Raw genomic sequence first — 11128 nt, 5'->3', positions numbered from 1 at the left:
TATTTTTTATTTAAATTTAATTGCTATAGAAAACTGCATGTATGGTCGTATCTAGAATTTCAAAGATAGCACATTAAAAATAACTGAGATATTATATGCATATGTAGAGTTTTCATCTTTAATTTTTTTTTGGTTTCGTGGATTGCATGGGGTTCGTGTTCTTGGCCATATCCCATTAGCACGATGGAGCTACTAATGAATTCATAACATATTAAGAATAAACTAAACACAAAGGAAAAATGAGATGTGTCATAATTTTATCTTGGAGGTTTAAAAACCTAACATTATGCTGCAAAATGATTTGTGATACATTACTGAACCAAAATCACAAACGCAAACAACCCAAACCATTTCTTCTTCCATACAACAAGCACAAAGAAAATATGAAAAGAGAAAAAGGAAACACTAAAACACAAAAATTATTACCAAAACAGAAACCAACTCCAGGCCATGCTGTAGATGATACTTCCAATGATCTAAGCAGATGACACAGAGAGAAATAAAACTGCCAAAGGATTGAAGTTGCCCTGAGGAAGAAACCATCTCTTACAGTGAAAACTGATGACTGCAATTCAAAAAAATCCAAGTTTCTCCAATCACATGATGAAGTGAAGAGATCATCTTCAACTGAAAAGTACTGCATGCCAAAGGATTATAGTTGCCCTGTGGGAAAAGGCTCCTGGGGCTGGAAGAGGTTGAATTCAACCAAACCCATCCATTCCCCCAATTATATATCAGAACTTACCTTCAATATTTATACTCTGCCACCTCCCACCATGCTGAAAACACTCACTAAACCCTTTTGATTTGCTTCCAAAGTTCTTTTGGGTGGGGGGTGGCAGCATGACTAAGTGAAACCACCTGCGATCTTGAAATAGCTCATAAGCAAAATCTTGAATGGCTTCTAGCTATCTTGGCTTAGGATAATATATATATATGGGTTGGAACAAAGTGATTATTTGAAATGTGGGTTTCTTCACTTTGTGGTTTTACCAAAAATGAAATGACAGCATCTTCCAAGGGATATGCGGCGACCAACTTCATTGCCCCACATTTGGTGACCACAACTTTACTACTTTTTTATGCCTTATTCTTTTGCTTCTTTTCCCTGCCTTACCAATAAAATTCTACTATATATACGTTGAAGCCCTCCCACGCGCCGCACGCTTTGTTCCGTCGGATTAATCTTGCTTATAATAAGGGCTTGGTAGACGTTTCAGGCGCGTGTAGCGCGTATTCTTTTTTTAACATGCTTTACCCCATTTAAAAAAAAAAAAAAAGAACTTTGCTTGGATTTGGATTTTACTTTCTCCCCATTAGTTATTTAGCTAAAGCATATTTATATATATATATATATATATATTGCTTTCCAGTGTTATTGAAAAAGGGAAGATGCCAAGTAGAAGTTCCATCTAATTAATGGCGCAATGCATGATTTTGAATAAAAATTTATGCAGGTTTTGATATGTCATGTGAAGATCACCAGAGAAGGGAATGAACAGGAACGTTGGCCTCAGAATGGGAAGATGAAACCATGCCCTTATTATAAGCAAGATAAAACTTAATACACTCCATCTTCTTTCTATCCATATTCCGTAATAAAGTTGCAGTGAAGATGGCTTAGGAATTGCTTAGAGGTGAAGCATGAATCATGGAGAAAAAGCAAAGTTTCACTAAAGGGAAAGAAAGTAAGCCAGCCCAGCTGGTAAAGATCAATTTCTGTTTTAAGATTAATAATATTGAAATTATCAGCTTCTTAATTCATTAGTTCTCGATTTAATTACTTTATATGTACGTGGCATCTATTATACAGTTCCAACTTCCAAGGAATCCTCTATCTTTTTTGGTCACTACATTTTTACTATCAATTTTAGAGCATCAGCACCACTTGGGGGTGTAAGAAAAAAACTTCTTGTACTTAACTTAGAACTGAGCCAGTCGACCTGGCTTGATACAAAGTTCTGTTTGAAAGGTGCAAAAGTTTAGGTAAAAAATGTAAGTTTGAAAAATGAAATTAGACAAAAAAAAATAATACCCTTTTAGAAAATGGGTCAGGTCTCTAGTAAGATTTTTTTTGTTCGAGCTCGGCTTAACCCAGCCCAAATTTGAAAAAAATTATTATTTTTTTGTTTTTTCTTATTCTTTTTACTATTTTGCTACTATTTTTTATTATTTTCTCACTATTTTGCTACAATATCAATATTATGTTACTATTATTTTTGTTGTTATTATTTAGATATTTTATAACTTTTGTTTTATTGTTAATTTTGTTACTATTTTAGAGACATTTGCTTGTTAAATTACACTTATCTTAGTATTATTTAAGTATACATATATTTTAAAATTTATTTTCAATTTGTTTGGAAATATTTATTTTAATGTTTTAGTATTTCTAATATATTAAATTTTTAAAAATAATAATATAAAAAAATTAATACAGGTTAGACTTGAGTTTTAGCATTTTTATCTGAGCCGAACTTGGGCAAAGTTTTAAACTTATTTTTTGGGCCAAACCAAGTCGAGTCTAGCAAATTGGTCAAGATTTTGATTGGACTCGACCCAACCTGTGAACACTTGTACTTGTACTCAGACTCTTCATTTTATTAAAAGTATTCGGATATAATTATAGAAGTGAAAAAAATTAATTATACTCTATCTGAGACTCTGAGTTAAATAGTTAATCACATGATATAAGACTTTTACTCAAAACACTTACCCTTCACTGCAGGGAATAAATACCTTGAGTGAAGCAAACTCTGTTCGATTATGTCGAGCTTTAAAATTTGTTAACTATACTTATTACGAGTCCCATTTCCAGAAATTGTGATGTTAAAAAAAAAAAAAAAAGATTGGAATACCTTGGATATGAAGCAAAGGAAACAGCAAGTGACAAAGAATCTTTGTGCATATCCTATTAACAGATACCCTTCATTACATTAGTAATAATCAAGCCAATGATGATCCTTCAATTTGAGTTGAAAAAGCTAACTATTTTGCTTGATGGACGTCTTTTCAGTCATAATTAACTCAATAACATACATGTATGGTTATCCCAAGATTTAAGGGTTAAACTTTTGGCTCTTCCAGCAATATCTGCCAACTGATATCAAGTGGAGCCTATGACTTGTGCCAGCTTAGCCAAGAAGAGAGGAACTGTAGGAAAAGTAGTAGTATAGTGTTATTTTGACCTTCTTGAAATAGAATTTTTTTCCTTTTTTATTTTTGAAAGAAATTTATAATGCTTGCTGCCAGAAAATTTGTTTTAGTTCTGTTTAATATTCATGTCCAATATCAATATAAATGTGGAGATGAAACTCATTTGAATCCAAATAATGGCATATGATTTAAGATAAGTGAAAGGAATTTTGTCCTTAGCGTGTGTGCATAAGCAGTGGCTACTAGAAAGGCTCCAAAATTAAGTTTCATTAGTCCTCCTCAGACCTCCAGATTTCTGGGGATCTTATCCGTCTTACAAAAATTTCACCCTTTCTTAAGCTTTGTTTGGATGGGCGATTGACTGCGGTGCGGTGCGTTTAATTTACTTTTTGTCTCACACTACAGTATCGCTACAGTATCTAATCTCACCGCCACTGTTATTTTTACACTAACCGCAGCTAAACACACCGCCCATCCAAACATGAAGTGTGCTAATTAAAGTGGCAATCTATTCAGAACAGCATCTAAATTAATCTTAGTCGCTTGAGCTTCTAAACATCAGCAATTTGCATTATTCTTTAACGTGCTTTTGAGCTTCTAAACATCAGCAATTTGCATTATTCTTTAACGTGCTTTCTCTTTGTCTTTTCGGTCGAGCAAATAATATATATATACCCATCTGTTTTATGCAAAGCCAGTTAAGACTTGCGGACCATGGCATCAACCTCAAACTGATACTCCGTATAAAAGCATATTCGTCCAATATATCGAAGATGTTCATAGTTCTGATTAGATTTTAGTCCAATAAAGTAAATTTATTTTGTCCAAGATCTTAAGTATATTTTTTTATATTTATATTCGAATTACCAAAATGAAAAAGCTCAGACTCACCTTGGTTCTACCAGGATAAAAGAACAGCCGACCAACAGAAGAAAGTTCTACTTAGAAGTTGCAGGGTTGCAGCAATGAATCTTACAACATTTGAAGCAGAAGAAAAGAACAGAACATGAATCTTTCAGATGTCTTGAGTTTCATCCAAGAAAACTTAAAGTCCCTCAAATATAGTTGGCAAAAGAAAAAGGAACATTAAAGAAACGAAATAATAAATACAACAGGATAACATCTCAGCATTCTCTTGTCTATATATATATAGGCATGTTCATTAGGCAAAATATTCTAACTTTTTACTCTGTATAAAACAACATTCGACATTTCTCTGAGTTCAGAGTCCTTATCAAACTATTGTCCCGCAAAAACAATGGCAGGCAATACAAGTGTTGCAGCACAACAACAGCCGAGAAGACAATTTAGCCTAGTAAGATGCGTGGCCACTTGCTTGCTAGCCCTTATAGTTCTTGTCGGTCTAGCCGTGCTGATCGCTTGGCTAGTCATTAGTCCAAAAAAGTTGGTTTACACACTTGAAAATGGTTCAGTCCAAAATTTCAACCTAACCAATAACCATCTCAATGCCACATTCTATTTTGTTCTTAGGGCATTTAACCGTAACCGCAGAATCTCTGTCTACTACGATTACATTGAGTCCACAGTAACATACGAAGATCAAACCCTGGCGTTCAACACCGTCGATCCCTTCTTCCAACCTCATAGGAATGTGAGCCGAATCAAGCCGAAACTCGTGGCTTTAAATTTGGCAATGTCACCATCAACATCTAAGGATCTCATGATCGAGAAAGCATCAAAGGAGATTCAAGTTGATGTTCATTTTAAGGCAAGGATTCGGCTTAAGGTAGGTACTTGGAAGTCCAATCGTCGTACTCTGAGGATTGTTTGTTACTCAGTAACGGTGCATTTGTCTTGGTACAAACATTTTGACAGGGTACCATGTGAAGCAGAACTTTAGTTAAGAGTGATGTTTTAGGACAATGACTTTTCTTTTCCTGGTTTTATTTGTGATTTTCCCATTCTCTTCTACATGTCTGAATTGGTGTCCAGGGTTGCCATTTTGTCTCTTCCATGCTATCCTCTTTGTTTTCCTCTTTGATTAATATGGTGTGAAAATTGTTCTTTTTACCTCCTACTGCTATAATAAAACTTTGGGTATGTATAATTTTTTCTTTTTTTTGATGTATTAATCGATGTTAACCTTGTTAGCACACTCTATATATATACATATTGAAGTTTTATGTATTTTAAAATAGAAAAATATATTACAGAAATGTTAAAATTCTATAGAACCCAAATTCCCAACTTCTCAAATTACCTGAAGAAAAAGGCCTAGACTTTGCTTTGAGATAGTTTACTGGTTTAGCCCATAACCTAAATGGGCTTCTTTTTAATTGGGGAAGAAATATGATCTCTTTTCTCTTTTACAAAAAATGAAAAAAAAAATGGAGTTACAAATACCGAAATTAGAATTCAGAGATGCTATTCGACCATGATAGATTGTAACTAAAGAACAAACTAAAGTAAGCCCTAACTTCAGAAAAGTAAAAAACTAATCTTCTCCAACACTAAAAAGGATGATAACATGAGAAACAATTCATTGTTGAAAACTGCCTCACCTTTGCTATTAGGTAAGTAAACGTCATTTCAACCCATTGGGTTTAAGATTAACTTTGACGCCAAGTGAAGGGAGTTTACTTGCAAGAATTGCAGTCCATGCGAGTTACTCACTCTTTAATAGTTTACACCTACACATCCCCACACATTTATAGCATTGAAAGCTTCATTTAGTTTTGATGTGTTGTTCCACCTAATCCGACTAATCCTTCATTAAATTGTCACTCGATTTTGAAAAACTCTTCATCTACATGGAGTAGGTAAAAGTGTCCTCATAACCCATATTTATAAAGGAAAGCACCTCATTGGCAATAGCCAGTGGCTACCCCATCAATGCTAGTTGTTTGACTTGCTTGATTATCTGAACCCACATTTTTTTATCTCAAAAATATCTCTAAGCTGTAAACTTAAAATGAAGAAAATTGGTAGAGAGAAATCTAGGACTATATCTGCTACTGATAGATACTTTTTCAATCAATTTCATCAGTATTTCACTCATTGAGAACAAACACCAAATATTTTTTCCAGGACACATATACTTAGCACGAATCCAGTAATTAGATGATCGTTAAGGTGTAATTAGCAACAAAAAAGAAAAATTGGATTTACGGTTCATTCCATGTTCTAAAATACTCATTAATAACCGGTCAAATTTGTAAGACTTTCAGCTACTTTTTACTGACAAACTATCAAAAAACCAGCATTGGAAGACAAGATATGTGTCTTTTTCTGAAAAAAGTCTTGCCCTAGGAAAAAGGGTATGGTTCATTTTTGTGGGTGTTGGCCCCTCAAAAAACATGAGGGTTTTGGTTATTTTTCCTGATGTATAGGCAAAATGGTGTCCTACCATTATAAAACTTGATAGATGTGATATTAAGTAAGGGCATGTGCCCTTACTGTCAATTCTGATAACAAAACTTGAGTGCCTTTGTCACTAGACCCCTCCCCAAACAGTCTTTAAACTCATATCCTTTCATCTATCTCTCTAGCATTTGTTTGAACCCTTCTAATAATATACAATTATGCAAACTCCTACAATTTTACAGCAATTTATGTACCTTTCTGTCTCGTGTTCTATCCCTTCACTGTTTTTCCTTTTCTTTTTTCCCTTTTCCATCTTCATGGAAAATTTGGTTGTACTTTTTATTTGAGATAATTGTACTTAATTTGAATGCTTAGCATTGGCCATTTTTAAATGAACACTATCCACTTTACAGCTATATAACATTTTTCAGTTCTGTTAGATTTGGATAATGGCATCATATCTTGTTTTCTCACTGTTCCTCGTTGATAAGCTTTAATAAGATATTTTCATTGGAATATCCCACATTTCCAAAGTTACCATTATGAGTTTGTTCTGAATAAATTAATCTGAATAAATTAAATTTTATTTCAGAGCATGATTGAATCATCTAAAAAGATTAATTCACAATTTTAGATAAACAAATAAGTAATTACTTTATAGAGGTGGAGGTTATCAAAATGGTGTATCCTCAACATAAATTTAAGTACATTTATAACAACATTTATCTTGCCCTGAAATCGTTGACATGAGCATTTGGCATGGTTTTGTACATTTTTCTTAGAAATCAGCATTGGGATCTTTGTCCCTGGCTTTAGTCCTAACATTATATAAGATGTGTGGATTCTCCAAATTAGTTTGCTAGTTTATCACTTACTTAATTTAGTTGTTAAATTAAATTTTGTAACCACGTCGCAAAAACTACATGTTATGTAGTAACATGAAAGAAGTAGGGAAATCACTTCTTGTATTTTATATTTTCTAATCTTTTCCACTTGAATTTGAGATTCTAAAATTAATGTTTTTAATACATAATAATTTGTCACATCGTGGATAATAAAGAAGGAAAACATGGGAAGGAGTAAGGGTATATAGTCCTTAGATATTTCTTTTCTTATGTAGGGATAAGCTTTTCCACGTGACCATTGGGGGGAAAGATTAGATTCATGTTCATGTAGTTGGAACATGGGATCTTTTCGGCCATTTGAGGACCCATTCCTGCATTTTGTAAGTACATAATGTGCCATTAAGAAAGAGACAAGTCAAAGCTGTTGGGTTTACCTAAAAAAGGCATTACTTTTGGGGCAATGCCTCTCACAAACCATTATTCAGTTGAGGATAGATTATTATACATTTAAAATTGAAATGATTATTTTAAATAGCAATAAATGTTATTATAAGGTTAAAGAAATATATATATATATATATATATATGTGATAGAGATTTAAACTCAAAACATCATAATTTTAAATGCTTTAAAGAGTTTTTTTTTACTGAAATGTCAGTAAGAATATATCACAATTATTACGATTTGTATACATTACTTAATAATAATGATAATAATAATAATAGAATTATTTTCGGTACAAAATGTCCATGGCCTAGTAACATGTAGTCCGAAATTTATTAAATAATAATTTTTAAAGATTATTACATGAATCGATAGTTTTTATTTTTAAGAATGAAAAGAAATGAAGAAACAAAAAAAAATAATAGTATGATGATTGATGATCATAAATTTTAATTGGGTTTATGTAGGATTTTGGAGCGACAGAAAACCTCCACGCAGGTGGATGGATGCAGGCCACAAAGTCCTTAATCATTCTTTTATTTATTTTTTAAGTTTGCAGTTAGTCGAGTTTTTCATTTTTTTTCATTTTTAAAGCTAACATTTAGACCTCATAATAATCTTAATTATTGCTCTTTCACGATCATGTTTAATCATGGATGTATAATAAACTACGATATGATTCAATACTGCCGAAGATTTCGCCAAATGCCGGTTGATTTCCGGTCAGCCCATATTCTTCGATGCTTTTTTTATTATTTGATAATTATAGAGCACAACAAGCCTTCCCATTTCCATATGCATGAACGGCATGTGTTTATATTAAAATAACAATACAAAATATTTTAATTTTATTTTAATTAGTGAAATGGGTTTTCAAGTCAACTTGAGTGCGACCCGATATCAATTTACACAAGAAAATAAAAATATATATTTCTAAGATGACAAGGCCCATGAATACTTGGGTCCAACCCAACCCGATTTTATTTTGAAATATTGATGCATAATTTACAGACCACCAATAAATTATATTATTCAAATTTATTTTTATTTTTTATTTTAAAAGAAATTATAAAGATATAGTTATGGTGGGATTTGAATCTCATTAATTCTATTAATAAATCCTTAAATTTATCGTTGAATCAAACTTTTATTTTAATTTTTTATACATGTTAATCTTATTATACACACTTTATTATCTCCATCAATTGTATTTATTAATAATAACATTGATTGAGTTTGGTGTTACAAATTAACTTGATACCAATGACAAACAATTATATTTATTTAGTAGTCTTAATATAATGTATTTATGTATTTAAATTTTATTTTACTGGCAATTTAATCTATTTTTATTTTAATATCATACACATTTCAGTATGTTATTATTAGTTAGTTTCAAACTATACATTCCATTATTTATTGTTTTATATTCTAAATATGTAATTTGCACATGCATATGCATATGTTAATTTTTTTTTAAGATTATGTGCTTCCATAATCTTACATAATAACTCTAAATTATGTCATGAATAAAATAAAATATTCTTTTTAAAAATTTTAATTAAACTCTCTTAAATTTTTAAAAAATTCATTAATCTCACAAAAATAGATTCTTTAATTAAATTCCCATTTTTAAAAATAAATTCTAAACAAACTCTTAAAATTTTTAAAAGTTTTACCAACCCAATAATTTCAAAATCTCCTATTGCCCTTCCTTATTAAAAAAAAAAAACGACTATAATAAGTACAACTTCTTTTTCATTTTGATGGAAGACCTTATTTAGAAAAAGGGCCGGTTAATTTATTAATTCTCGTGTTTATGATAAATTAATAATAATTATGTGGCTTTTCTCAATAAAACTATTAGGAAAAATATATATTATTGATTTAAAGTTTTATCAACATTATTCAAATCGAAACAATCCAAACTCCTTCCATAATAATAACAATAATTTCGTGGCTTATTATTATTATTATTATCAAAAGCTCATATTTTAAACATTAACCTGGAGTGCCTAGTGGTAATAGGTTTTTTCTGGTGTGTAGTCTGGTGAAGTGAAAGAGATTTGGAAAAGTATAAACAGCAGTGCAATTCTATGAATTACTCTTCTTCTTTTTTTCTTTTTTTTTTATTACAAATTTAATAAAAAAACCAAGGAAAAGAAATACTAAAATACATCAACTTTAATTAATGTAGAATGTTACACATTAATTTTAAATTTGAGTAATTTTTATATACAATTTTAATTTATTTCAATTTTCATAAATTACTAACAAAATTATTGATATAATAACATTTTATATTTATATTGCATACAAGTTACAACAATAATTATATTTATCTAATATATGAATAAATTGATGTATTTGTTTAAATGTATATGATTAAACAAAGATCATAGTTTAATGTATACATTTGAACACAATTAAATTACACCAAATTAAAATTTATAATAAAATTAATCAAAATTCTTTTATAATCTTCAAATCTATGTGAGTAAAAGATAAAAGAATATTTCCTTAAAAAACAATTAAATAATCTTTTTAACAGTTAAAATAAGGAAAAATCTATTTTAAGCTAGACAATGGGTTTACACAAATTAACATGCAACCAACTTTTAATTAAACACATCCAATCATATGAATTTCACAAGCTAAACCAACTTCCATAAAAATTAAAAAAAAAAAAAAAAGGGGAAGAAGAAAAAGATGGCTTTAATTAATGATAGGCATTGTTGGAGAGTTATAATCATAGGAAATTTAGTAATAATTACTTAGCTTTTTGGTAAGCCAGCTTCCCTGTTTTGTATTAGCATCTTAACTTCATCTTTCATTTGTTTCTAAAAAGTTCATATCATTCTATTAACTTCCCAAAATTTGCCAACTTGCTTCTAGAAATTTATAGCTCAATGTTAACACCTTATCTCCCTATATTACCCAACCTAATGTTGATGCTATATATAGAAGTTACCATTATATTCATATTTACTCGAAATTTTATTCAATTGATTCACGTTGTTAATATCGTATTTAAATTTTTAAGTATTTTAAATCTTTAATAAGATTTTATTTCTTGCTATAGAAGTATTCAAGTGTTTATTTAGAAAATATAATTTAAAAAGTAATAGAATTTTTGAGTGCGTAAAAAGACAATTAAATTATAAGACGTGAGTTTGAGTTGATGTGGCTCACGAAATATTTCTCTTTTAACCCGTCCTCTCTTCATACATTTAAACTTTCAAAAGAATTAAAAATAAAACCCCATAAAAAACAATACTATTTATTATTATTATTGTTTTAGAAAATAATGAATTTTTCAGTAAAAAATTATTTTAAATTATATCATATAATACTTTAC

The 11128-nt window shown here is 30.3% G+C and overlaps 1 protein-coding gene and 1 long non-coding RNA gene across 2 annotated transcripts; one reads left to right on the top strand and one right to left on the bottom strand.

The window, feature by feature from the left end:
• Window positions 1-255: 255 nt before the first annotated feature.
• LOC108452294 (uncharacterized) lies at window positions 256-1102 on the bottom strand. Its single transcript, XR_001866367.2, has 2 exons — window positions 746-1102; window positions 256-565 (listed from the first exon to the last, which is right to left on the bottom strand). It is a non-coding gene; the product is annotated as an uncharacterized LOC108452294 (long non-coding RNA).
• A 3208-nt stretch (window positions 1103-4310) lies between these two features.
• Window positions 4311-5224, top strand: LOC108452317 (uncharacterized protein At1g08160-like). Its single transcript, XM_017750091.2, has one exon. The coding sequence runs from the start codon at window positions 4415-4417 to the stop codon at window positions 5015-5017; it is 603 nt and encodes a 200-aa protein (XP_017605580.1). The 5' UTR covers window positions 4311-4414; the 3' UTR covers window positions 5018-5224.
• Window positions 5225-11128: the final 5904 nt, after the last annotated feature.

Source organism: Gossypium arboreum, chromosome 5, assembly GCF_025698485.1.
Source record: "Gossypium arboreum isolate Shixiya-1 chromosome 5, ASM2569848v2, whole genome shotgun sequence".
NCBI classification, from domain to species: domain Eukaryota; kingdom Viridiplantae; phylum Streptophyta; class Magnoliopsida; order Malvales; family Malvaceae; genus Gossypium; species Gossypium arboreum.
The sequence above is the reverse complement of the archived record's forward strand: the minus strand, read 5'-3'. Positions and strand labels throughout refer to the sequence as shown.

What these genes read in the sequence shown, in the direction of transcription:
- LOC108452317 (XM_017750091.2), top strand. Translation starts at nt 4,415, where the DNA reads ATGGCAGGCAATACAAGTGTTGCAGCACAACAACAGCCGAGAAGACAA.